The sequence below is a fragment of the Brienomyrus brachyistius genome, chromosome 2 (genome assembly GCF_023856365.1).
Source record: "Brienomyrus brachyistius isolate T26 chromosome 2, BBRACH_0.4, whole genome shotgun sequence".
Lineage (NCBI taxonomy): Eukaryota > Metazoa > Chordata > Actinopteri > Osteoglossiformes > Mormyridae > Brienomyrus > Brienomyrus brachyistius.
In genome coordinates, this window is record NC_064534.1 from 46740417 (window position 1) to 46768302 (window position 27886).

Sequence of the window (27886 nt, forward strand, 5' to 3'; positions counted from 1 at the left end):
ATTTTCGAGTAGGCCTATATTACGAAATCACGTTCACTTTTACAGCAACTTGCAAATGTTTGATAATTCGAGTTATAATCCCAAAAAGCTTGTTAACTTGTTCCGATCAGCAGACAGTCTGCGATGGTGCTCCTCTCCCCTCCTCATCGCTCCCCTTCTCGTGGGGCCGGAAGCGGGATGTGATGTAAAAATCACATTGAAACGTTTTTCTTCTGTGTGCAGACTTTCCGATGCATTGTAAGGTACCGAGAAATATTAACTTTTTGATAATGATTCGACTATTTTAATTCATCTTGCCATTTGGATACGATCACAACGGACGTATACAACTGTTGGAGGTCCTGTGAGATCACGCAACAGGTAATTGATATTGTCGATGCAAAAAAAAGTTTGGAAAAGTTCGCTGAAACAGACAAAAAGTTATTCCATCGTTTTTTGTTGGCCGCTTGATCACAGCAAGGACATACATGCAGATAAAACTGAATAATTATACAATCTGTACACAGCACTGTAAATACATATTTATTAATACGTTTTGCTTGTATTCACGAAGTAGAAAGAAAAGAGCAGTAAAGAAGTAAACGTTTATCAATTCGAGAAAATTATTGTGAGACTTCTTTGTTTAGCGTACACTGGATGAAATGCATTTTTATTATTGAACTGGATGAATACTTTTCTACTTGGGTTAACTGTAGCACCCTAAAATCGGAGAAAACGATGGGGTGAGCACTGCAGTCTGTCCTTATGGTATTGGGGTGGGCTCTAACTGGATTAATCTTTGTTGGACTGAGCAGAAAATTAAGAACCAGTCTTTTTCACAAAACCTACCGATTAACTACAAGTAGATAGCCTATCAATTTCTGTCGGTGGGGACAACTATCGAAGAAGATGCGTTTGGTGTAATTGCGTTTTTCCGCATTTATCCACCACTACATGTGAAGGTCTCGGTTTTTTTCTCGTTATCTGATAGTGATAGCCCAAGTTTTTTTTTTTGCATGTGCGCCCCCCATCTCGCGGCAGCGCGCAGCGCGCATCCGAGGCCAAACGCTTTTCTTTAAGTAAATTCCCCGTTTTGATGGTGCGGCGATGTTTCTCCATTGTGCAGCACCGCGGATGTGTGAAAAAAGAAAAGGGGGAAAACGGTCCTCCTCGGGCACAAATCAGACTGCACTTTCATTTCGTTATTAATGACTTACTTTTTAATTATTTACTGAAGATATAAGCAAAGTTATATGTACAATTGAAGATCCTTCGTGAACAATCCGCAGCCTGTCAGTACAATAGCAGGATCAAAATTAGCAATGAAAATACTGACGTAGCACCCCTCCCCCAAACTTGAACTTTTAAAAGGAAAAGCCGTCAGCCTTGAATTGATAGTCGGTTTGCACGTTACGGCAGCCCCGTTAAACAAATGAAACGAAGCCCCAGCACCAGCTGTGCTTGATACGCCCGATCCCGGCGTTTTGCTTTTTATTGGTTTCTTAACTGACAGCTCCTGCCCGTACAAGCCGTGTTCTTGCCCGATTGGGTCAGATGAAACCAAACGCCGCCAGCCCACAACTGAAGAGGCCCGTACTGCACGCTTTCTAAATATAGATTGTTCTCATTACTGTGGACTGCGATTTTAAGAAAACAAACCAGTATAACACGCGCTATTTTTTTCTTCTTTAATTTCCGATACGTCTTAGTGAAAGGGTAATATTTTTACATCCCGGGATAAAATATATGATACTGCGATTTAATAATAGAAGACGTGCATTCTTGAAATACGCATCCACTAGTGAGCTTATATACAAAGAAAACTGAATTCTGAATCTGGAACTGTCACAGTTGATCCTATCTTATGACTTTCATGCTTTGCAAAATGATACGCAGATTTATTTTAGACAACAAATATTAGCAGTACTCCGTTATATTTATTTGTTTTTGGTATCAGGTGTAATCTGTAAAACCAGTTGTGACGCTGATGGATGTTGCCCAGCAGAATCCCTTGCCACTGACAGGAAGTGAATGCAGGGATAAGTGCACCAACATTCAATGGAAGGGGTTGAAACGTCTTATACGGCTTTTTCATTTATATTCACGGAGCAGAGACATTTGGGTGGCGCTGTCGTTGCCTCGTAACTTCAGCCATGCAGGGCTATACATGGTGTTTGCATATTTTGCTCTGTCAAAATTTGACAACATGCCTGTCAACTTATTGTAAGGTGCTCTTACTGTGTGTGTGTGTGTGTGTGTGTGTGTGCGCGCGCGCGCGCGTGCACACTGTGATTTCAGAATAGCCTCTGGATATCTGCAAACTTAACCGGGTGAACTGAGGGGGGGGGGGGGGAGCATGAACAATGCCCTTTATTCAAGGCTGTGATTCATTCCTTCTGTAGTTCTTTCCTGAAAGATAAGATAAGGTGATACTTTATTCATCCCAGCCGAGAAATTCTTTTACATACAGAGTGAGAAACATAAAGTGCATTACCATGATAACAAAGACAGTGGTAAATGGAATTGTTCAGGAAATACAAATTAGAAAGTAACTAAATGAAGTGGCTATGCCAAGAACTCATTAGGATGCGTGATTATGAAGAATCTGGCTTTTCATCTTCCATTTGACCTGACTGGCTTGTTTGATGCAGTCACTGTCACAGGGTGACATAACAGGCTGTGTTATAGTGAAGCTTCAGTCTGAGATCGGTTTTACCGTTTGAACAAATATACCTTTAAGCGTAGCTGTTGAGATTTTGATATTTTTTCCTGCCTGTGATTTCATGAATGTGTTGCATGGACGGACCTGTGTGGAGACGTCTGTGCGCAGCGAAAACATGGTCAGCCTGCTTCACATCTGCTCAGAAGGCTTGCAGAGGGTCCTCCTGTCCAGGCACCTGTTATGTCAGCAAGCTGACTGGGTTTCTTGACTCGCGCGGAGTCTGATACACAAACTAGGAAAACTAGCCAAATGCTTATAATTCACTTTTGTTTTTCGTGTACAGCCCCTAATGTTGTAAGCAGGTAAATATTGTACAGGGCTGAAGTGTCGTGGTGTGAGTTCCCTGTACTGATAGCCTAGATCATGGGCTTCGGCTTTTCAGGGCTTTGTGGATGAATGTGTCATCACTGTGGAAACTACAGAAGCAGGATTTCCCAGTGTCTGTCACTCACGCCAAGTAACTTGTGTGTCTCTCAAAAGTTAGACCCATATGAAAGCTTGGCCTACAGACGCAGGCATGCTGTGGAATAACCGTGCACCTGTCACTGCTGCTGTGTAAACTACTTACAAAAATATACCTTTGGGCTATAAATGTAGAGGAACATCTCGAGGTGTTCTCCCTTTAATTCCTGCGTTGACTTGTGCTTAATGATAGGCTCTTGGCCCTGTACCACAATGGAAAAATACCCTCATGAGGTGGTGATGGTGGGGGGGGGGTCTGCCAGGACTTGTTTTTTTCTTTCAGTCCATATTGCGAAAATGATAGAAACGTTTTCAGATATTCCTCTTATTTTACCCGGCTTCAATGGCACATGGAATGAGGGCACTTCCTGCTGTATGAATGTCATGGTCTTACTGACATTTACCTTGTATTTTGCAGGGTGCATGTGAGGGGAATATTGTATGATGAAACCTGTACTTTACTTAATGAATTAATCCAATCCATTTGCGCATGATCACGACTATAGATTAGCCGCAAGACCATATGTCTGAACAACTGTAACTCTGTTATGTAAAAGTATGAGATTCTGGAGATATTGAGTGTACTTGAACATTGTCAACGTTCTGATGTACAACCCATTACCAAAACACTTGGGGACTCATTATTCAATATTGAGGAGATAAATCTTTGAAATCTAGATATATGGATGTCGGTGCTCATGGTTTTTGATTGCTTCCCTTGCTTGACGTCAGCAAGACATTCAGAGAATTTCTTCCGTGAGTGTAAAGAAGGAGAGAAGGTCCGTGGTCTAGCTGGATTGGGATCCCACATGGTCTGTCTGTGCCAGCTTCTTAATGGAAATGACAGCTTGCAGAATCTCTTAGTGGGGCTTGCAAAGACAAGAACTCCAGGGATAGCTGCTGTGGTTTTATCCTTTATCTTTGCTCTGAGATGCTGGTGAAGATATTAGTAGTTATTATCTAATCTATCTTTCTCACCACTTGTCCAGTATAGGGCTGCATCGAGTCCTGGCTGAGTCCCATAGACACAGTTCAGAGGTAACATACATTAGCTAACAAACCAAGACTCATGACTTTATTCTAGGTTTCTCTGTATTATGTAGACATAATGCTTTTAGTTAAGACCTTGGTCTCTATTGACATGCAGTGCTGTTTGGAGCTTTTCCACTGCCACCGAGAACTGAGCCATACCGCAAACTGGCCATTTTCCATCGTGAAGTATGCAAGCCGAACCCACACTGACGTGACGCTGCTTACTAGCAGAGCCCGAAAGCGTGATCAAACTGCTGGTTGTGTCACCACCGCCTGATTGGTCGAAATGTAGGGAGATAATGGTGTTCTGTTCATGGACTACTTGAAAGGGGAAAAGGGCATTTTCTACGAATTATTAATTATTAGTCACATCACAATGTATGTGATGCATTCCCAATAACTCAGAACTTGAAAATTTACAACCTCCAAATTAAAAAGTACTGTAGAACAGCTGAATGGAATGGATTCGTATTATAAATTCATGCATAGTGAATATTAATTCCATTACTATTTGATGCTAACATATCAAGGCGATTCTTACAGAATGCTAGTGGAAATTAGCACTTGGTAAACATGATGTGTGAACAGTAGACAAGCGTCTCTTCGGTCTTACATCACTGTTACTTTTACTGAGGCTTTACCGAGCCGACCCTTCTGCGGTGGTGAACCAAAGTGAGCAGGAACCGTGCTGTAACTAGTCTCTCTTCGCGGTACGGCTAAGTTCCTGTTTGCCAGTGGAAAAATGCCAAATGTTAAAGTCCTTGATCCGCTTTCAAAATACTGCAGGTTAAGAACACACAGTACCACGGACTGAGCAAACCCGAGTGTTCGATTCTTCCTCGTTGCCCTGGAATGCTTCTCTTTTAACGGTTTGCTGCTGATATTTGATTGTCATCTGTCTTTGGGAAGGGGAAGGACCAATTACATAATCATTTCTCTGATGAAGGAAGACAGTTCCGCCTGGTTTTATAATCGATGTGCTGTGTGGTGGTTCACCTGAGGGATCGTGGTCATGTTCAGTCCTGCCCGAGAGCACACGTCATGCATCTGAAATCGCACTTCACATTGGAGGATCTGGTTGTTTTGGGGTGGGACTGGGCTGCCTGTCTGCTTGCGGTGATGCTGTCATCGTCTGAGGCTGTATGTTTTTTGCTCACAAGGGGATCCCCAGTGGGCGGTTCACCCCTGTTGCTCCCCGCCAGTCACGCGGTGACCCCTCTGAAACATGAGCAACAGCCCAGGAATCTGATCGCTGAATAGTCCTGTACCTGTGCCAAGAATCATTCGAGGCAGATGTTGCTCCGTCTTTAACCCTTGCCTCCTGCACACCCCCCCCCCCAAATTGCTCTGTGGCCCCCACTGTAGTCCAAGGATGGCGCCGGACTGACCTCTGAAGCGTCACAGGCACATATGACGAGGTGATGTGTTCAGTGCATCCCACGTGCTTCGGAAAGCCTTATTTACAGTCCGTGCGCTTGCTTGCCGGATGCGTCTGGACGTAAGTGCCATGAATACAGGTCAAACGAGGCGACATTCCAAGCGGAGCGTCGAGGGGGGGGGGCAGCGTAACAGCCGTGATGCCGCTTCCATCCATTGCTGGGGATTGTGCAGTGGTGCTTTGTAGGTGTGACGTGCCAGCTAGGTGCTTGTACCTTCCTGGGCCGCACAGCTTTCCTGTCCTGCTCCTCATTCCCCGCAGGAGTGGGGGGCACGACCTGATAACTCCACCTGGGGGGCAGGAGGGCACTACTCCATAGTGCTAGGGCCATCTGATGGTGCTTAGAAAATATGCTGTTTTGAGAGTGAATGTTTATGAAGCATTCAGCCAGGCGGTGTTGATAAGTAGCACTCAAGGGGAAGAGGGTTGTACTGTACATATTTTTGGAGTGGTGTCCTTCCATTTCTCTCAAGATACATTCCTATTTGTCCAGCCAGTTCTGACTTGTTAAGTGTTAAATTTCTTCTTCTTTCCTTTGCTGGTATCAGTTTAGCTGGACAAAAAGTATCTTTGCGTAATGCTCTCTCTCGCACTCACACACACACACTCTCTCGCTCTCTCTCTCTCCTGTCGTGCTTGTTGTCTGAGCTTAAGTGCAGGAAGATTTCAGCTCTGATTTGTTAGGAGTGAAATAATTAAGCTGGTCTGGGATCAGTCGTGAAGAGCATGGAGTGTGAACATCTCCCACCCATCCCCCCATCCTTTAATGCCAGGTGTTTTCCTGTGGGCACTTTTTTATGGCCAGCACCTGCCCACCAGTAGGCTCTGAGTGACCCCCCTCCCCCACTTATGGCGGTCAGCCCCCGCAGCTCTGATGCCCAGTGCTCCGCGTGCCCCAGCTGCAGCCTCCAGCTGGGCACTTGCGGGGGTGGGGTGGCAAAGCTCCAATCTCCAGAGAGGAAGACAAGGGGGGAGCAAGAACAAGGGGAACTGGCAGGAGGGGAGAGAGGGGGGGGCAGAGAGGGGATTGGGAAGGAAGAGAGGGGATTGGGAGGGGAGAGAGGAGGGGAGAAATGTGCCTTGGTTTCAGTAGGAAAGTGCGATGCTTTCCACACTGAAAATTTGTTTTTATTCATCCTCAATCTGGTACCTCAGTACTTGAACTCATTAGAACTCAAATTTCTTAAAAGTCTTAAAAGTAGAACTTGATCTGAACATCTCACAGCACATCTCTCAGCAGAAACAAATGGTGATTTTATACTTTATATCATTTTGGTCGCCATGCAATAGTTGTACACTTTTTTTTTTTTTACTTTACACATTGTTCTTACTTTACAAATGACTGTTTTGATAAATGTGCTTAGATGTGTTTAGCTTGTGCTCTTCCTGTTTTATCCTGTTCATTTTGTGTTTAAATGCTAAAAAAAAAAATTTTGTGGCCGGGAACCAATTAATCGGTTTTTCATTATTCATTATGGGGAAAGTTCGATCAGAACTCAAACTTTTTAGGATTCGAACCCAAGTTCTGAATGGATTAAGTTTTGGAAATTAGTGGGAGAACATCCATCCATCCATCCATCCATTTTCCAAGCCGCTTATCCTACTGGGTCGCGGGGGGTCTGGAGCCTATCCCGGAAACAATGGGCACGAGGCAGGGAACAACCCAGGATGGGGGGGCAGCCCATGGCAGGGCACACTCACACACCAGTCACTCACACATGCATTCCTACGGGCAATTTTGCAAGTCCAATTAGCCTCAGCATATTTTTGGACTGTGGGGGGAAACCGGAGTACCCGGAGGAAACCCCATGATGACATGGGGAGAACATGCAAACTCCACACACATGTGACCCAGGCGGAGACTCAAACCCGGATCCAGGATCCCAGAAGTTCTCCCCAGATGAGCTTTATGAGCCGAATGGCCTCCTCTTGTTTGTAATTTTCTTGTATTCTTATATAAGTTCGAGTTCTGAGGTACCACTGTACTTTTTCGATGTCAAGCAGTCCAAGGAAACTGTAAATATGAACATACATTTCTTTGTTCCCGTTTTGGCATCTGCCTCATTTATATTGCACGATCGACCCTTATTGAAAAATGAAATGCTAAAGCACAGTTTAGTATCATTGCAATAGTTCACCAGTAGCTCAACAGACAGAGCTTTACAACCAAGAGCTTGGGGTCTCAAAGTGTCCGTAAATCGTACCTGTTCCCTCTGTGGCAGGCCTTTTTGGAAAAGAGCATCAGTTAAATGTAAATGAGCTTCCTGGACATTGTGCAAACAAAAATCATTACTGTCCATGGACAAAGGTTCCTCCAGTGATGTCAGCATTAATTAACTGAGCAACTTTCCCACCTTTTACTGACGTTATTACTCATGACAGGCCAATGAATTCTGTACATGGTGCCTGTCTATTGTGCAAATTTTAATTATTTTAATTTGATAATGTTATGTGATGCATCCAGGCAGATAATGTGTTAACAATATTTTTATCATTTCTGAAGGCCGCAGTTACAAAATAGACCTGCCCCAGGACAAACCACAACACAGTTCAGATTGTTTCCCTCACCTGCACCCCCTGTAATTCCTGCAGCCCCTCAGTTTCAATACCTTGAATTGGTGTGTTTGATATAGTTCCTGCCTTTATGTCAAAGAATATTTTGGTCATAGCGCAAAAGAGAAATAAATAGAATATAATTTATTAAACTTGTAAAAAAATATAAATAAGTCGTATTTTCAAACACGGACATTAAAACACACACAGGAATACAAGTAACTTAATAGTTGGGGAAAGATTCTGCAAATTTTCATATAAGTGGATGGTGTAATAAATGAACCTACGTATTCACTTACCTACCTACGTACCTCACGTACCTACGTATTCAGACCTACATATCACAACAGGCACTCACAGCATTAAGGTAAAAACACATTCATTAACCTTCGCATTTTCAATTGATCCATCCAGTACTTTTAGAAATTTGACAAGTTGGTGAGTGTGGGATGAGCACGGCTTAGATGGCCAGAGCAAACGACAGAGCTGTCCCCGGAATACAATGCTGTTGTTTGCGGCAACACCACATCTAGTTGCTAATCTAAAAAATCTGCCATTCTCTCTGTGTTGCGTACAGAGATGTAGTCTCTGTCCACAGCAGTCCAGAGACGCCCCCTGGCCACCATGCTGCTGTTCCTGTTGCTGGTCTTCCGCGGTAACGCACATGCCCAGATAGACCCAGGTAAAGACTCCGTCATACCCAGGATGCCTGTGCTTCCACAACCTCCATGTCCTCTGATGTCCTTCTGACCCCCACCCTGCAGCACACTGCCGCTACCCGCTTGGCATGGAGGATGGACGGATCAAGGATGATGACATCACTGCCTCCAGCCAATGGTATGATACCACTGGCCCCCAGTACGCCAGGTAGGTGCCAAAGCACACACTTTTAGCACACACTTTTAGTACACACTTTTAGCACACACTTGACCCCATGCAATTTAATGCTCGATATAAAAAACGAATTGTCCCAGCAATGTCAGTAATTCTGTTTTACAGAGAAGAGCTCATGTAGTTTTCATGAGGATAAATTCAGGATTTTACAACAAGATAGGAAATATAAAAGGCTTATAGATGGTGAGAAATACAGTGCTCTCCCCTGCTAGGATGAATCGTGAGGAAGGGGATGGTGCTTGGTGTCCGGCTGGGCCCCTAGCGCCCTCAGATGTCCAGTTCCTGCAGCTGGATCTACAGCAGCTTACCTTCCTCACCATCGTCGGCACCCAGGGCCGGCACGCTCGGGGTACAGGCAACGAATTCGCCAGGATGTATCGCCTTGACTACAGCCGAGACGGCCTGGTCTGGATGTCCTGGAAGAATCGCCTTGGCAACAAGGTGAGACCCTCCATCCCCGTCTCAAGCTACGTCCACACTGCTACGTTTTCATTTGAAAACAAAGTTTGAAATGAAAACGATCTCTATCCACAAAGGAATTTTCACATATTTGCACAAATATGCATCAGTTATACTGTGTAACATGTAATTTATGTTTATTGTTTATTATTTTTTTATGATTTCACTGACATTTAAGTCAGAATGACCTGCATACAGGTCAGTAAAAAGGAAAGTGCCAGTTATATATAAGAAGAGAGAGCATGAGCGAAAGGCGAAAGCAGAGAGAGTGGGGAAAGGCGAAAGCATAGAGAGTGGGGAAAGGAGAAAGCAGAGAGCGTGGGGAAAGGCGAAAGCAGAGAGAGTGGGGAAAGGAGAAAGCAGAGAGAGTGGGGAAAGGAGAAAGCAGAGAGAGTGGGGAAAGGAGAAAGCAGGGAGTGTGGGGAAAGGAGAAAGCAGGGAGTGTGGGGAAAGGAGAAAGCAGGGAGAGTGGGGAAAGGCGAAAGCAGAGAGAGTGGGGAAAGGCGAAAGCAGAGAGAGTGGGGAAAGGAGAAAGCAGAGAGAATGGGGAAAGGAGAAAGCAGAGAGAATGGGGAAAGGAGAAAGCAGAGAGAGTGGGGAAAGGCGAAAGCAGAGAGAGTGGGGAAAGGAGAAAGCAGGGAGTATGGGGAAAGGAGAAAGCAGAGAGAGTGGGGAAAGGAGAAAGCAGGGAGTGTGGGGAAAGGAGAAAGCAGGGAGAGTGGGGAAAGGAGAAAGCAGAGAGAGTGGGGAAAGGCGAAAGCAGAGAGAGTGGGGAAAGGCGAAAGCATAGAGAGTGGGGAAAGGAGAAAGCAGAGAGCATGGGGAAAGGCGAAAGCAGAGAGAATGGGGAAAGGAGAAAGCAGAGAGAGTGGGGAAAGGAGAAAGCAGGGAGTGTGGGGAAAGGCGAAAGCAGAGAGAGTGGGGAAAGGCGAAAGCAGAGAGAGTGGGGAAAGGCGAAAGCAGAGAGAGTGGGGAAAGGCGAAAGCAGAGAGAGTGGGGAAAGGCGAAAGCATAGAGAGTGGGGAAAGGAGAAAGCAAAGAGCGTGGGGAAAGGCGAAAGCAGAGAGAGTGGGGAAAGGAGAAAGCAGAGAGATTGGGGAAAGGAGAAAGCAGAGAGAGTGGGGAAAGGAGAAAGCAGGGAGTGTGGGGAAAGGAGAAAGCAGGGAGTGTGGGGAAAGGAGAAAGCAGGGAGAGTGGGGAAAGGAGAAAGCAGAGAGAGTGGGGAAAGGCGAAAGCAGAGAGAATGGGGAAAGGAGAAAGCAGAGAGAGTGGGGAAAGGCGAAAGCAGAGAGAGTGGGGAAAGGAGAAAGCAGGGAGTATGGGGAAAGGAGAAAGCAGAGAGAGTGGGGAAAGGAGAAAGCAGGGAGAGTGGGGAAAGGAGAAAGCAGGGAGTGTGGGGAAAGGAGAAAGCAGAGAGAGTGGGGAAAGGAGAAAGCAGAGAGAGTGGGGAAAGGCGAAAGCAGAGAGAGTGGGGAAAGGAGAAAGCAGGGAGTATGGGGAAAGGAGAAAGCAGAGAGAGTGGGGAAAGGCGAAAGCAGGGAGTGTGGGGAAAGGAGAAAGCAGGGAGAGTGGGGAAAGGAGAAAGCAGGGAGTGTGGGGAAAGGAGAAAGCAGGGAGAGTGGGGAAAGGAGAAAGCAGAGAGAGTGGGGAAAGGAGAAAGCAGAGAGAGTGGGGAAAGGAGAAAGCAGGGAGTGTGGGGAAAGGAGAAAGCAGAGAGAGTGGGGAAAGGAGAAAGCATAGAGAATGGGGAAAGGAGAAAGCAGGGAGTGTGGGGAAAGGAGAAAGCAGGGAGAGTGGGGAAAGGAGAAAGCAGAGAGAGTGGGGAAAGGAGAAAGCAGAGAGAGTGGGGAAAGGCGAAAGCAGAGAGCGTGGGTAAAGGAGAAAGCAGGGAGTGTGGGGAAAGGAGAAAGCAGAGAGAGTGGGGAAAGGAGAAAGCAGAGAGTGTGGGGAAAGGAGAAAGCAGGGAGAATGGTGAAAGGAGAAAGCAGAGAGAGTGGGGAAAGGCGAAAGCAGAGAGAGTGGGGAAAGGAGAAAGCAGGGAGTGTGGGGAAAGGAGAAAGCAGAGAGAGTGGGGAAAGGAGAAAGCATAGAGAATGGGGAAAGGAGAAAGCAGGGAGTGTGGGGAAAGGAGAAAGCAGAGAGAGTGGGGAAAGGCGAAAGCAGAGAGAATGGGGAAAGGAGAAAGCAGAGAGAGTGGGGAAAGGAGAAAGCAGGGAGTGTGGGGAAAGGAGAAAGCAGAGAGAGTGGGGAAAGGAGAAAGCATAGAGAATGGGGAAAGGAGAAAGCAGGGAGTGTGGGGAAAGGAGAAAGCAGGGAGAGTGGGGAAAGGAGAAAGCAGAGAGAGTGGGGAAAGGAGAAAGCAGAGAGAGTGGGGAAAGGCGAAAGCAGAGAAAATGGGGAAAGGAGAAAGCAGAGAGAGTGGGGAAAGGAGAAAGCAGAGAGAGTGGGGAAAGGAGAAAGCAGAGAGAATGGGGAAAGGTGAAAGCAGAGAGAGTGGGGAAAGGCGAAAGCAGAGAGAGTGGGGAAAGGCGAAAGCAGAGAGAATGGGGAAAGGAGAAAGCAGAGAGTGTGGGGAAAGGAGAAAGCAGGGAGTGTGGGGAAAGGAGAAAGCAGGGAGTGTGGGGAAAGGAGAAAGCAGGGAGAGTGGGGAAAGGAGAAAGCAGAGAGAGTGGGGAAAGGCGAAAGCAGAGAGAGTGGGGAAAGGCGAAAGCAGAGAGAATGGGGAAAGGAGAAAGCAGAGAGAATGGGGAAAGGAGAAAGCAGAGAGAGTGGGGAAAGGCGAAAGCAGAGAGAGTGGGGAAAGGAGAAAGCAGGGAGTGTGGGGAAAGGAGAAAGCAGAGAGAGTGGGGAAAGGAGAAAGCAGGGAGTGTGGGGAAAGGAGAAAGCAGGGAGTGTGGGGAAAGGAGAAAGCAGGGAGAGTGGGGAAAGGAGAAAGCAGAGAGAGTGGGGAAAGGCGAAAGCAGAGAGAGTGGGGAAAGGCGAAAGCAGAGAGAATGGGGAAAGGAGAAAGCAGAGAGAATGGGGAAAGGAGAAAGCAGAGAGAGTGGGGAAAGGCGAAAGCAGAGAGAGTGGGGAAAGGAGAAAGCAGGGAGTGTGGGGAAAGGAGAAAGCAGAGAGAGTGGGGAAAGGAGAAAGCATAGAGAATGGGGAAAGGAGAAAGCAGGGAGTGTGGGGAAAGGAGAAAGCAGGGAGAGTGGGGAAAGGCGAAAGCAGAGAGAATGGGGAAAGGAGAAAGCAGAGAGAGTGGGGAAAGGAGAAAGCAGGGAGTGTGGGGAAAGGAGAAAGCAGAGAGAGTGGGGAAAGGAGAAAGCATAGAGAATGGGGAAAGGAGAAAGCAGGGAGTGTGGGGAAAGGAGAAAGCAGGGAGAGTGGGGAAAGGAGAAAGCAGAGAGAGTGGGGAAAGGAGAAAGCAGAGAGAGTGGGGAAAGGCGAAAGCAGAGAGCGTGGGTAAAGGAGAAAGCAGGGAGTGTGGGGAAAGGAGAAAGCAGAGAGAATGGGGAAAGGAGAAAGCAGAAAGTGTGGGGAAAGGAGAAAGCAGAGAGAGTGGGGAAAGGAGAAAGCATAGAGAATGGGGAAAGGAGAAAGCAGGGAGTGTGGGGAAAGGAGAAAGCAGGGAGAGTGGGGAAAGGAGAAAGCAGAGAGAGTGGGGAAAGGCGAAAGCAGAGAGAGTGGGGAAAGGAGAAAGCAGAGAGAGTGGGGAAAGGAGAAAGCAGAGAGAGTGGGGAAAGGAGAAAGCAGGGAGAGTGGGGAAAGGAGAAAGCAGAGAGAGTGGGGAAAGGCGAAAGCAGAGAGAGTGGGGAAAGGAGAAAGCATAGAGAATGGGGAAAGGAGAAAGCAGGGAGAGTGGGGAAAGGCGAAAGCAGAGAGAGTGGGGAAAGGAGAAAGCATAGAGAATGGGGAAAGGAGAAAGCAGAGAGAGTGGGGAAAGGAGAAAGCAGAGAGAGTGGGGAAAGGCGAAAGCAGAGAGAGTGGGGAAAGGAGAAAGCATAGAGAGTGGGGAAAGGCGAAAGCAGAGAGAGTGGGGAAAGGAGAAAGCATAGAGAGTGGGGAAAGGAGAAAGCAGGGAGAGTGGGGAAAGGCGAAAGCAGAGAGAGTGGGGAAAGGAGAAAGCATAGAGAATGGGGAAAGGAGAAAGCAGAGAGAGTGGGGAAAGGAGAAAGCAGAGAGAGTGGGGAAAGGAGAAAGCATAGAGAGTGGGGAAAAGGCGAAAGCAGAGAGAATGGGGAAAGGAGAAAGCAGAGAGAGTGGGGAAAGGAGAAAGCAGAGAGAGTGGGGAAAGGCGAAAGCAGAGAGAGTGGGGAAAGGAGAAAGCATAGAGAGTGGGGAAAAGGCGAAAGCAGAGAGAATGGGGAAAGGAGAAAGCAGGGAGAGTGGGGAAAGGAGAAAGCATAGAGAGTGGGGAAAGGAGAAAGCAGAGAGAATGGGGAAAGGAGAAAGCAGAGAGAGTGGGGAAAGGAGAGAGCAGTGTCTGTATTTTTAAACAAAAACATAGCAGCAGAGCATATTTTAAATGTATCATAGCATTCAATTCAGTAATGGTTAATTTTCCAGGTGATTTGTAAATCCACATCATGTTCATTTCTATCAAAATGCTGAATTTAGTAAATATATTTCACTCACTGCTTGGTTATAACCTGCACACTTGATGGTCCTTGTAAGAGCATGGTTAGACTATGCTGGTTCGTGCAGTTTTATAACCCATGAAATTGACTTTGCGTGAAAAAATGTCAAAAATTTGCCAGGCACCTGGAATTCATTATGCCAGAATTAAGTTTTTTACAAATGTATTGTATAAAGCTAGACATAACTGGTGTGGACATTACAAGCTGGACTCACTATATGGGGAATTACAAAGCCAGCAGGCAGTGGGCATTCTGTAAGCAGAGTTAGTAACATGGATGTTAAGGTTTGAACTCAGCTGCTTAATTTCTCACTTGGATTGAGGTTGTTGCATGAATTAGTCTCTATTTCAGTGGTAATGTTATTGATAGGGCTGGGGTCTGTGGATCATGTGAGGGAGCAAAGAGAGGGCAACCTTGAGTCAGATGTTAAATGTCAAAAATAAAATACTGTTGATTATTTATTTTGTCAGTTCTTTACTTTGACATAATCAGTAACAGGGACTGAACAAGAGGGAGGAGAGTCTTCCTGATGAACATACGGTGCTCACAGAAAGGCCTGGAATGATTACTTAATTTGATAATGTTGTAAATTTATTGGTTTCATAACAAAAGTCCACTGGCAAGCAATATGTAACGTATCTGCGATTTTTCTTAAAGTGGCATAATTTTCTTGACTGACTCATTCTGTGCGCCGTTTTGCTTTTAATTGCAATTGTAGCCTTTGGCTCCCAAAGGGATACTAAACACCAATATCTGGTGTATGTTACTGCAGAGGTGTTACTAATTAAAAAGCTCCCAGTGAGATTTAGCATTTTAACTTAGAACAGCTCTATTAGGAGTATCATCTTGGTTCAGTTTATTAGTACTTGAAATTAATGTCTTACTTTTACTTAAAACTATTGGTTGTTTCTAAAGTGATATAATTATATGTTTTACAAATGAATAAAGTAATGATTTTTATTATGAAACCAATAAATTTTCCATGTTTTTCCTGAATTGAGTCTTAAAAGTTTTCCCACGCAAACAGAACAAATTTTGATAAGGAATTTTAAGAGTGAGTTATGCTATTCCAACAAATTGTGGGAGATGCTAGGAGATACGCTATCTGTGAGTGTGGAGAAACTGCCCCGGATTCTGCATGATGTGGCTAGGTACGTGGGCTTCCTGTCTCCCACAGATAATAGACGCCAACGATAATGCGTATGCCTCCGTCATCAAAGACCTACACCCGCCCATCATCACCCGCTACCTCCGCCTCATCCCTGTCACCAGAGTTTCCGCTACCATCTGCATGCGGGTCGAGCTGTATGGCTGTCCCTGGCACGGTAAGAAGAGCCCAAACACACATTACACCTTATATTTACACCTTACACCTTGTATTTATTATACCAACACAACCTAGATGGTCTCATAACATTATTATTAACTTTGATATTAAATGGGGCGATTTTTAGACCTGGGGAATTTGACACATTGAGCTGCATGTCAAACTAGGAGTCCCATGGTCTGATATGTACAGTTATTTATGATACTTGTGACTAATTTCAGTCACCTAAGCAAACTGCATAACCTTCAATAAAAACCCCTTTTGGCTTTGCGCAAAGTGTAGGTCTATTCAGACAGGAAAATGAATAAGTCACACAACCGGCAAATACAACCAGTTCATCTAAGCTCGAAACATAAATTTATAACATAAGCATAAACAAAATCCACCCTGCCAGTGGCTGATGTCAGGTGATATGTAACTTGTGTTATGTGTATCAATTTGCATTTTGTTGGATGGTTTGAAGTTTCACTTACATTTTCGTCAGAACGCCCTCTAGTGGTAACAAGCATATTGTGAAATTGTGAATTTTGGACAGAAGCTTCTGCTAAAGAAATAAATGTGCATATGTGAGGCTGCTTTGAAGACCTTATTCCATCCATCCATCCATTTTCCAAACCGCTTATCCTACTGGGTCGTGGGGGGTCCGGAGCCTATCCCGGAAGCAATGGGCACGAGGCGAAGACCTTATTGAATATCAATATTAATATTACTAGCAATAAACATCCATTGCTATTTTGGTAGGAGCAGAGTTCTCCTGGATCATACAGAAATAAAACATTGACAGTGATAATTGTCCTGCTACGTTGTGATATTGAATTATTGTGTATGGTTGCTATATTTCTTAGCTGTTGATGTATAGATACATTTGTAAAGGCCACTGATTCTTCTTTTCCTGCTTGACTCTTCCCTGGTCCTGAAGATGGATTAATGTCCTACAACTCTCCTGAGGGACAGGTGATGGCATCACCTGGCTACCCTGTCACTTATCTTAATGACTCCACATATGATGGCTACCAAAAGCGGCGGTAGGATCTCCGACAGGATATATTTTTTACAACAGCTTAAACAAAATGACCAACTTCATTGCTGAAATTTTCTGGTTGAGTGATGTTGCACTGTACGTGCAGTGACCTAATTCTCTTATAGCAATCACTTTGTGAGCTAAATCACATTCCGAGCTAGGCAGAGTGGGCCAATCGCATTGTGAGCTAGGCAGAGTTTGCCAATCACATTGTGAGCTAGGCAAAGTGGGCTAATCACACTGTGAGCTACATAGAGTGGGCTAATCACATTGTGAGCTAAGGCAGAATGGGTCAATCACTTTGTGGGCTAATTATCCTCCATCCTAGGCAGGATGTTTCATTCATATGATTACATGAGTAAACTACACATGCTAATTTTGATAAATGGTTACAATACGCACTTAGTCAGTCTTCCTGTAAATATCTCAGACACACATGCTCTGACCCCCAGTTTTAAACAGATGCTAAAATGCCACTGTAAATCTGCAGGATACTGTCTGAGGGCTTAGGTCAGCTGACAGACGGCATCATCGGGCAGGATGACTTCTCCCTGACCCGGCAGTATCACGTGTGGCCAGGGTATGACTACGTGGGCTGGAGGAACGAGAGCCTTGGGCCCGGGTTCGTGGAGATGGAGTTCGTTTTTGACAGGCCACGTAATTTCACCTCCATGAAGGTACCCACCTGTGTGTGAGGGGGAAAGGGGTGTGACTGTCTCAGGGTGAGGGGGAAGGGGGTGTGACCTTCTGAGGGTGAGGGGGAAGGGGGTGTGACCTTCTGAGGGTGAAGAGGAAGAAGGTTTGACGATCTCAGGGTGAGGGGGATGGGGGTGTGACTGACTGGCAGGTTTTGTGGATGCGCTGTAGTTACCATCATATGCGTCTGAAAATAGTGTTTTTTTTATTAATTTCAAAGTAGTGCTCATAACCAGTTGTCACTGATTCTAAACCACTTATCAATGACAAAAATGCAAATGTAGCTTAACTCAGACTTGTGAAATGTCCAACAGAGAACAGCAAGACCATTTTTAAAGAACACCAGCATCTTGGGCATTGTACATTCAGTTCTTTTATTCTGTACGGAGTGAACCCAAAGCCTGGCACCCCTTACCCCTGCCAGGTGCACTGCAACAACATGTTCTCCCGGGGGGTGAAGATCTTCTCGGCAGTGTCCTGCGTCTTCAAGCCGCGGCTGGTGGGCGACTGGGAGCTGCAGGCGGTGGAGTTCCGGACTGTGCTGGATGACCGCAACCCCAGCGCTCGCTACGTGACCGTGCCGCTTGGCCGCCGGGCCGGAAGGGCCCTCCGCTGCCGCTTCTCCTTTGCTGACACCTGGATGATGTTCAGTGAGATCTCCTTCCAAGCAGGTGAGCAGCTGCACATTTGCTCCTTCCCTTGGGGTTGTGGCTGGAAGGCGGGTCTTTGGATGATTCAGATTCTGTATTTACAAGGGGGTGGGTGTTGCGTGTGGGATGGCTGATTCCTGAGGTCTGCGGTTAATCTGTGGTCCTGCTGCTGCCTTAGCAGACACAGTGATCCCCACACGACTGCCACTGGAGACGACCAGCTCCGTCACCACGGTGGAGAGCTCCACCCCCACTCACAGGACAGGTGAAATTAACACTCTTCTTAGAAAGACAAGTGAAGAGGAAACTTCCTATTAAACTCCACAACCTGCCCCGACTACCTCATTCATTAATGGCAAAATGTGTGTGCAGTGACCACTCCCCCCAGCAAGGACTCCCCCGAATATGGGAACACCTCCATCCTGATTGGCTGCCTGGTGACTATCATCCTCCTGCTGCTGGTGATCATCTTCCTCATCTTGTGGTGCCAGTATGTCTGCAAGGTTCTAGAGAAGGTAAGGAGGTGTGGCAGGGAGAAGCAGAGCGGAGGGGAACCCAGGACGCACAAGGCTGATGCCAAGCCGGACATCCCTGAGCTTACGGCTGTCTGCCCAACCCCAGGCTCCCCGGCGCATCCTGGAAGAGGAAGTCACGGTGCGCCTCTCTTCGAGCAGTGACACCATCGTCTTGAACACACCCCCAGTGCCACCCCGGGTCTCTCAGATGGACCCTCCCTATGAGAGGGTCTTTCTGCTGGACCCCCAGTACCAGGACCCCTCGGTACTGAGAAGCAAGCTGCCCAAGTTGCCTCAGAGTGCTGAGGCCTCTGGTATGTGTGTAGCCACCTCTGTTCTGCTCATGGATCTGTAGACTACTTGTAACTTCTGTGTAGCTGAGATCCGCTTTCTGTTAACGCAAAGCCCACTTCCTAGACGTAGATCACGAGACTGTGACCTGGTCTGAGAGCCTAGTTCCTTAGTCACATGTCCACATACCTCAACCTCGCAGTGCACTTTACTTCCTGTTTCTCCTGCTATCCACTTCCTGTTTCTTCTCCCTTTCTGCCCTTCAGCCTGTGCTCTCAGTAACCCTCTCTATGAAATATACCTGCCCTCTCATGGTGCGATGGACGCCCTCTCGCACGGTAAGAGTGGAAAGAAGGAGGTGGTAAGAAAGGTGAAGAAATGTGGCCTGAAGGTGCCCCCTTTAAAACACCTCATCCATGCAAGACAGCTCCTCTCTCTTCCTCCTCAGTTTGGTAATTAGCTGGAGAAGCGAGGCTTTGACAGGCACAATGTATGGGATAGCTACGCCCTCAACCATTGGCTGCTTTGATTGACACCCACAGAGTAAAATAAATAGGTGAACCTGTCATTGACTGGCAGTACTGTAGACAATAATTCCTTATGCTTTGGCTTTTGAACCCTTGTGTCTCCCAACACCGCCTATAAATAGAACAACACGGACATTGAGATTTGGAGACGTGCAGATTTTGCAGAGTAAGTGTAACTTAGAGCATGATCTGCAGAAGATGGCTAGTCTAGGCTCCAAAAGCCGCCCCCCCCCCTTTCATGTGTGTCTCTCCCGCTCTGCCGCTCTCTCTGTGACTGACTGTGCTCTTTGCCCTTGCTGTCAGGGTGTGGTGGGGGCTACGCTGAGCCCGACATCACCCAGTGCACCCCGCACCAGAGCTTCCAGAGCGCGGTGCCTCACTACGCCGAGATGGACATCGTGAGCCTGCAGGGCGTCACGGGCAGCAACATGTACGCCGTGCCGGCGCTCACCATCGACTCGCTCACCCGCAAGGACATCTCCGTGGCTGAGTTTCCACGGCAGCGGCTGCTCTTCCGGGAGAAGCTGGGCGAGGGCCAGTTTGGGGAGGTGAGGCCGCCCTGTTTGCGATCAGAGTCTTCTTTACCTGTGGTGAAGAGCAGCCCCAGAAGGCTGGGCTCAAAGATCAAAGTGTCTGCTGACACAAGGTGAAACTGCACAGATCCTCACAGGAAAAATGTATTTCTCCATTTTTTGTTTGAAAATTTCCTTTCGAATTTTTCTAGCAATTTTTATTCCGCTATTTTTAATCAATCAATCCATCCATCTGCTCATCTTCCAACCACTTTGCAGTAGAGGACCGTGGCAAACGTGGAGTTCATCACAAGAATCACAGGGCGCAGGCAGGGAACCCCCTGGGTGGGATGCCTGTCCACACGCACACTCCAACTTAATTGCTGCTCTTTGGATTAGGGGGGGCAGCCTTAGTACCTAAAGGAAACACACATGACATGAGGAGAAAGCCATACACATAGTGGGTAGGGGATTCAAACCTACAACCCTGCAGGTATGAGATGATATGAGATGACAGTGACTATTGTTATTTTTGTTAGTACTTTATTGTTATTATTAACGGTGGAACACGGGCTCAGGGGGTCGACCTGTCATCCTCTGCTTCCACTTTGTGACTCTACAGGATAAGTGCTTGATGAATGAATGGATGGATGTATGTATGCTTCTATTAGAGGGCAGTCATACCTTCTTCTTCCACAGATCCTCATGTCTCATTCTATGCTCCATGCTATTTCCTTCAGCTCCTACTTCCCAAGTCTCTCCTCTCTCGGCAGGTTCACCTGTGTGAGGCAGAGGGGCTCTCCGAGTTCCTGGGGGAGGGCGCCCCCCTGCTGGACCAGGATGCGAGATCGGTGCTTGTCGCTGTCAAGCAGCTCCGCCCGGACGCTACCAGCAATGCCAGGTGCCCATTGTCATTCCTCTTATTCCTCTGGCTATAATTTAAATGGCTTCACAGATACCTAGGGGTGTTTACACGTGTAGAGGGACTCGAATATCACAAAATCCTTCAGCCCTTGTATGTGCATGCGCAGCCCAGTGGCAGGCTGCTGTAACTGCAGCAGGCACCTGCCTGACTGGAGACTCTGCGTCAGCCTTCTGATTGGACAGGAACATCTGCTGACATCTCAACCAAAAATGAAGGATTACTTCATTTCTTTTACCATGACTATAAGACAATAATTATTTTTTTTATTAATTGATTAGATACAATTTTCTAAACCCCCTCAAACATAATCTTGTTTATTTCAAAATAAAATATTAATTCCAAAGTATAAAAATTAAGTATAAAGTTGAAAAATAAAATGTATATTTTACTAATTTAACAACTTCATCATGGCTAGGTGTTAAATAAGCATAAATTGATTAAAAAGCATAATAAACACAGCCCAGTAGATCTGCTAGCCGTTGGGTTACTTACAAGGTTACCTTTGTTTGCTGTGCAGGCATTTGTCCATCCATCCACCCATTTTCCAAACCGCTTATCCTACTGGGTCGCGGGGGGTCCGGAGCCTATCCCAGAAGCAAGGGGCACAAGGCAGGGAACAACCCAGGATGGGGGGCCAGCCCATCGCAGGGCACACTCACACACCATTCACTCTCACACGCACACCTATGGGCAATTTAGCGACTCCAATTAGCCTCAGCATGTTTTTGGACTGTGGGGGGAAACTGGAGTACCCGGAGGAAACCCCACGACAACATGGGGAGAACATGCAAACTCCGCACACATGTGACCCAAGCAGAGACTCGAACCCGGGTCCCAGAGGTGTGAAGTAACAGTGCTAACCACTGCACCACCATGCCGCCCCCAGGCATTTGTCATTCATGTGATTTTGGATGCTTTTAAATTCTGTCTCTTTGCACCCTGTTAGGTAAGTGTGTGAGTTTCACATCAGCTGCATTGGCCAAGTATGTTCATGCATACAAGGAATTTGTCTCCAGTTTGTCGTTGTAGAAAAGTAAAAAAAAAACTATTAAATACAGGATGTACAGAAATGACTTAAGCCAGAAGGAAACTGTATGCAGTTGCATAGTGTAAGATGCTGGTTGCTATATATACAGACGTGGACAAACCTGTTGGTGCCCTTCCACAAAAAACAAATTCACACAAGTATATCTGAAATAACTTGAAACTGACAAGTTTAATGACATCCCTTATTATCTATTCCAGATTTAACACAAATCAGACTTTGCTTTTTGATTATCGATTCATTGAATATTTAATATGATTAAACAAATGTAAATGGCACAGACAAAAAAAAATGTTAATTTAATATCTTGCGGCACCCACTTTTGCAGTAATCACTGCCAACAAGCGATCTCTGTACTTCACAATGAGACGCCTGCATTTGCAAACTCTTCTGTCTCAGGTTTGAAGGGTGGCACTGGGCAGTATGTTTCGCTCCAGGACGCCTTGGTCGTCTTTAGACTTCATTGTGCCCTGCATAGATTCAAGGTTCCCTGTGGCAGATGTAGCCCAAAACAAAACCAAGCCCCCTTCATGTGTCACAGTAGGTATGATGTTCTTTTCTTTTAAAGCTTCAGTTTTCCTTCTGTAAACACAGAGCTGATGTGACTGGCCAGAAAGCTCTAGTTTTGTCTTATCAGTCCATAGGACATTCTCCCAGAAACTTTGGGACTTGTCAAAATGCATTTAAGCGAGTTCCACTCTGACTTTTTATGTTTTCCTGTCAAGAGTGGGGCCCTCCTGGGTCTTCTTCCATGGAGCCCATTATTGTTCAAAATGCGACAGATGATGTGACCAGACAGTGACGTATCTTGACCTTGGAGCTCAGCTTGAATGGTTTTGGATGGTTTCCTTGGCTCTTTTCCTACCATCCACACTGTCCTTCTGATCAACCTGGGGTTGCATTTCCTCTTGCGTCTGTGTTCTGGGAGGTTGGCTACAGTTCCATGAACCTTATACTTTTTATAATATTGGCATCTGTGCTCACAGGAACAGGAGGCTGCTTGGAGATGGTCTATAGCCTTTACTTGGTTATCTATAATCTTCTCTCTGAGCTCCTCAGATAGCTCTCTCCTGTGCTTTCTCGGTTCATGTTCAGTATGGTGCACACAATGATACCAAACAGCACAGTAGCATGTTCTTTCCCTTTAAAGAGGCTGAATGGCTGATGAAAAGCTTGAAGGCACCTGTGATACTAATTAAGGTTAAACACTTGGAACATGACTACAATGCAAGAGTAGTTTCCTTAGGGGCACTAACAAATCTGTCCATACTATTTTAGCATATTATTTCTTATCACTACTTTATTGGTTTACTCTATCACATGCTAAAGGCATGCAGGTATACATTAGACAATTGCTTGTAATTGAATCATTTTCAGGAGAAATGAAGCACTGTATCAATGAGCTGTAAGGGCATCAACAAATTTGTCCACGTCTGTACATGAGGTACAGTGATGCTTGGTGGTAGTAGATACTGCACACGTATTGTCCTTGACACTTAAGTGTTCAACCGAGTGATGGCCTGTGGAAAGACGCTGTCCATGTGTCTGGCTGTTTTGCCGTACAGTGCTCTGTAGCGCCTCCCAGAGGCGAGGAATGTGAACAGGCTGTGACCAGGGTGTGAGGGGTCTGCAGTGATTTTGCCTGCCCCTTTCCTGATTCTGGACATGTATAAGTCCTGAATGGAGGGCAGGTCAGTCCCAGTGATTTTTCCCGCAGTCCTGACTGTCCATTCTGGTCTCTTCCTGTCCTGTTTGGTGGCAGAACCAAAGCAGACAGTGATGGATGTGCAGAGAACTGACTGGATTATTGCAGAGTAGAACTGAATTAGCAGCTCCTGAGGCAGGTTGAACTTCCTGAGCTGGTGCAGGACGTACATCTTCTGCTGGGCCTTTTTGGCAGTTGTGTCTATGATGGTCGCCTACTTTTGCTCCTGAAGGTTTCCACAATAGACATACAGTAGTGTTGTTGCGTAGGGTGAGAGGGGGCAGTACTGGGGGGCACCTCCAGAAGTCTACTATCATCTCCACCGTTTTAAACGGGTTCATTTCCAAGTTGTTCTAATTGCACCAGAGGGCCAGCTGTTCGGCCTCCTGTCTGTATGCAGACTCACCGTCCCTGACGAAGCCAATGACCGTCATGTTGTCTGCAAACTTGAGGAACGTAACAGATGGGTCCCCGAAGGAGCAGACATTTATGTAGAGGGAGAAGAGCAGAAGGGAGAGGACACACACCTGGGGGTGGCGCCAGTGCTGGTCATCTGGGTGCTGGATGTGATTTTCCCCAGCTTCACCTGTTGCTTCCTGTCTCTCAGAGAGTTTGTGATCCAGTGATAGGAGCTGGTACAGTGAGCTGGGTGAGTTTGGAGTGGAGGACTTCTGGGATAATGAGGTTAAATGCCAAGCTAAAGTCCACAAACAGGACTCTATGGGGAGTCAAGGTGTTGCAGGCTGTAGTGCAGTTCCACGTTGACTGCATCGTCTGCTGACCTATTTCCCCGGTATGCAAACTCCAGTGGACCTAGAAGGAAGCCTGTGATGTCCTTCAGGTAGGTCAACACCAGTCTCTCAAGGGATTTCATGACCACAGATGTCATGGCAACAGGCCAGTCGTCGTTTAACCCTGTGATTGAGGGTTTCTTTGGGACCGGGATGATTGTGGAGTGCTTGAAGCAGGAGGGGGCATCGCACAGCTCCAAGGATCTGTTGAAGATCTGTGTGAAAAAGTACCTGTGGAGGATGCGGGCAAGAAAGGAGATTAGCGAAGTGACAGTATACATTTTTTCATTCTGTAGAAAACAAAAATGAAATATTCATCTGCAGGCCAGATTTAATAATAATTCATACACATGTTGCAGGCTGGTTCTGTGACACCTCTTATAAATGGCACACAAGCCGATGAAATCCCTCATTCTCCACTACGGAAAATGGCTGCTTTTTCAATGCAATCATTTCCAACATTTTACAGCTGTGTCTATAGCTCTTGTGCTGCTACCTTTGAATACTGACAAAGTGTAAATACAGGTCAAGATTCACACATCGGTCCAATATCTGATTTTTAACAAATAATGGTCAGTACCAAAAGGTTAACCATTATCTCGTGCATCTCTAGACTGTTTTTGTAATTTAAATGGCTTCACGTCATTGGCAACATTAGCTAAATCTCAGCATGTATGCAGCTTTGTTCGTGACTGTGTGTGTGCCCCATGATGGCCTGGCTTTTGGGGTGTCCCCTGCCTGGTGTCCTGTGAGTGCAGGTACAGGCTCTAGGCTTACCGCAGCCAGATAAGGGATTGTGAAAAACAGATGGATGGATGGATCAATTCCAGTAGTACCTACAGTTTTCAAGGATGGGAGACCAAAGACTCCCTTCCCCAAAATGAAGTGGGCGTCCTGCATGCTGCCTCGGATCTGCTGGATGGAGGTGAGCAGGAAGTGCAAACATCCCACCTCTGCTCTCTGTGTCCCCAGGAATGACTTCCTGAAGGAGATAAAGATCATGTCACGCCTCAACGACCCAAACATCATCCAGCTGCTGTGCGTGTGCGTGCGATCGGACCCACTCTGCATGGTCACTGAGTACATGGAGAACGGTGACCTCAACATGTTCCTGTCGCAGCGCGAGATCGAGAGCACGCTAACTCACGCCAACAGCATCCCGTCTGTGAGGTGAGCTGGCATAGCTGCAGCCCTCTACCTAAAGTTCTCATTGGGCAGAACCCAGATTTCCCAGTGTTGCTCATCCAATCATCAGCCTGTTGTCATTTGTCTGCCAGCCAGTTAGCCAATCAGTACCCTCCTTTCTTCTAACTCCTTGTCTTTCCTGCGGTAGCTGAATGGCTACCACCAGCTTTTTTCCCTTTATAGTCTTATTACTTCCTGTGTGTTTTTGGCTGTTAGCCCATTAGCCGTTGACACTGTTCAAGTCCCAGCTTCTGCGGACTCTTTCATCTGACTGTCATTCTCTATTCATCTTGAGCTCATAGAAGCAAAACAAACATAGCAAAGTAGAAAAACAAACTTGGAAGCGAAAGAGAAAGCGGCAGGAAGTGATTGAGGAAGCGATTCCCAGCAAAAGGAAATCTTGTTTTTCTTGTGTTGTGTTGCGAGCTGCTGAGTCTCGTTGTGTCTGTCTGGTACCCCTGCCCCCACCCCAGCATGTCAGATCTGCTGCACATGTCGGTCCAGATCTCATCGGGAATGCGTTACCTGGCGTCGCTGAACTTCGTGCACCGGGACCTGGCTACACGCAACTGCCTGCTGGACCGGCGCCTCACCATCAAGATCGCCGATTTCGGCATGAGCCGCAATCTCTACAGCAGTGACTACTACCGCATCCAGGGCCGTGCCGTGCTGCCCATCCGCTGGATGGCCTGGGAGAGCATCCTGCTGGTGCGTGTGGGCATGTGTGCGTGTCTGTATGGGAGGGGTCCTGTTTTCCTGGGACAAAAGTTTGCAAAATGGGAACGCACAGCTGTCCCAACACTATGTGTGTGTATATGCATATACAGCACTGTGCAAAAGTCTTAGGCAGCCAAAGGAAATGTTTAAAGCTGTTTGTCTGGGTAGTAAGTGTATATTTGCTCAGAACAAAAACACTATTTATCATTAGAGCTAGATGCAAATTAAGAGTAACACCATAAGAATATCTTCTGGTTTCCCAAAAGTTATTTTTGAGGTCTGACTGAAGCAGATGGCTTGAAACACACCGCTTCAGTTCCCAAACCTCTCCTCAGGGGCACCTCAGACATTCCTTGTTTTTGTTAAATTTCACCACCGGCTCACTTAATTAATTTAATTAGTCAACAAGGTATTGATTAGCAAAACATGGTATGCTTGTGGTCGAGTCAAAAAATACATATATGTATTGGGAGGCTGCTGCCAATACTGGGGAGACTGTAGGAGAGCCTCTGAAATGGTTAAACTGACACACATTGACAAACATAAAATCAAAGTTTTATACCAACAAGATAATTTAACACTGATTTGTATAAGCGTTATGTTTGTGTTATCGAGTCTTTGGGAATAATTTAGCAAAATAGATGAAACAGAGGAAGCAAGCAGTTGATTTTTTTTTTTAAATGCCATTAAATGGTGCCGCCCCCTACAGGGGAAGTTCACCACTGCAAGTGATGTGTGGGCTTTCGGTGTGACGCTCTGGGAGATCTTCACCCTGTGCAAGGAGCAGCCCTACAGTCTGCTGTCGGACGAGCAGGTCATTGAGAACACTGGAGAGTTCTTCAGGAAGCAGGGGAGGCAGGTGTGTCACCAGGGCCTACTGGGCCATATCCCTGCTCCACAAAAAATCATACATCCAGCTTTGGATCAGAACCATTTCAGTATTAATACTTATGTTAAAAAAGCTGAATAAATGAATAATACTACATAAATTACTATCAGTATTCTCTGATGAAGAGGCTTCCTGTCCAGGGTCTCACCTGCATTGTGTCGTATGCTGCTTGGGAGTCCTGATGGATGGATGGATGGATGGATGGAGGGCTGGATGTTTTTTTTAGCCTGAACTGGTTCTTTTAAGCTATTCTGCTGTTTTAGTTGGAAGTGTCGCTAATCCCACAACGTGATCGAGGTTGACATATGAATGAAGACCTGATTCCCTCCGCAGATCTTTCTGTCAGCTCCGCCCCTGTGCCCCCCCTTCCTGTTCGAGCTGATGATGCGTTGCTGGAGTCGCGACATCGGCGACCGGCCCGGCTTCGAGCAGCTGCACCAGGCCCTGCGCCTGCACACCAGCCCGTGAAGCCGCACCCTGCCCCCCCCCCCTTGAGAAGCCAACAGCTTTCCTCTTACAGCTCAACTCACTCAAGTGATGCTTAAAGTGAGAGGAGAGACCCCAGGAGCCGTGACTGGACACAGAGACTTCCTGAAAGAAGAAAATTTCACATCTACAGGTTCAAACTTATTCATAAATCTGTGGACACTAGAGGAAACCCTCTGTAGCTTTCTCTTTGTTTAATGTAAATTACTCCTGTCCGCCTCAGAGGTTTGTGTTTTTTGTTAGATTGGCACCCATGAGAGTGTTATCTCTTCTAGACTCAAGACTAGGTCTTAAAATCAGCAACTGGACGTCTGTGTTGTTGGTCCTGTTGTTGTGCGTTTTTTAAGCACTGCTGTTGTGATTTTTTTTTTGTTTAATTTGTCTGTGTTCCTTATTAATCCCCACACTGGATTTACAGCTACTATAATGATTGTGTGTTTGTT

The 27886-nt window shown here is 46.4% G+C and overlaps 1 protein-coding gene and 1 long non-coding RNA gene across 6 annotated transcripts; one reads left to right on the plus strand and one right to left on the minus strand.

The window, feature by feature from the left end:
* The first annotated feature begins 143 nt into the window (after positions 1–143).
* Positions 144–27425, plus strand: ddr2l (discoidin domain receptor family, member 2, like). Of its 5 annotated transcripts, none has more exons than XM_049001811.1 (18): positions 152–360; positions 8764–8868; positions 8951–9053; positions 9293–9521; positions 15339–15486; positions 16408–16513; positions 17000–17186; positions 17630–17876; positions 18037–18120; positions 18228–18370; positions 18477–18684; positions 18928–19113; positions 19492–19736; positions 20474–20601; positions 25139–25336; positions 25825–26059; positions 26778–26927; positions 27291–27425. In XM_049001811.1, exons 2-18 carry the CDS (start codon positions 8811–8813, stop codon positions 27423–27425), a joined length of 2790 nt encoding a protein of 929 aa, XP_048857768.1. In that variant the 5' UTR covers positions 152–360; positions 8764–8810. The 5 variants fall into 5 exon arrangements, with proteins under 5 accessions (XP_048857799.1, XP_048857768.1, XP_048857757.1 ...); XM_049001800.1 differs by having other exon boundaries at positions 154–360; positions 18034–18120; XM_049001822.1 differs by having other exon boundaries at positions 155–360; positions 18034–18120; positions 18928–18999.
* On the minus strand, positions 24273–27293 carry LOC125725219 (uncharacterized). The gene is made up of 3 exons (XR_007387378.1): positions 27106–27293; positions 25003–26958; positions 24273–24397 (listed from the first exon to the last, which is right to left on the minus strand). It is a non-coding gene; the product is annotated as an uncharacterized LOC125725219 (long non-coding RNA).
* Positions 27426–27886: the final 461 nt, after the last annotated feature.

Bases quoted from the DNA above. Each gene is read 5' to 3' on its own strand.
- ddr2l (XM_049001800.1), top strand. From the start codon at position 8,811: ATGCTGCTGTTCCTGTTGCTGGTCTTCCGCGGTAACGCACATGCCCAG. The intron at 8,869-8,950 runs GTAAAGACTCCG...CCCACCCTGCAG, and splicing joins ACATGCCCAGATAGACCCAG to CACACTGCCGCTACCCGCTT. The intron at 18,121-18,227 runs GTGAAATTAACA...ATGTGTGTGCAG, and splicing joins CACCCCCACTCACAGGACAG to TGACCACTCCCCCCAGCAAG.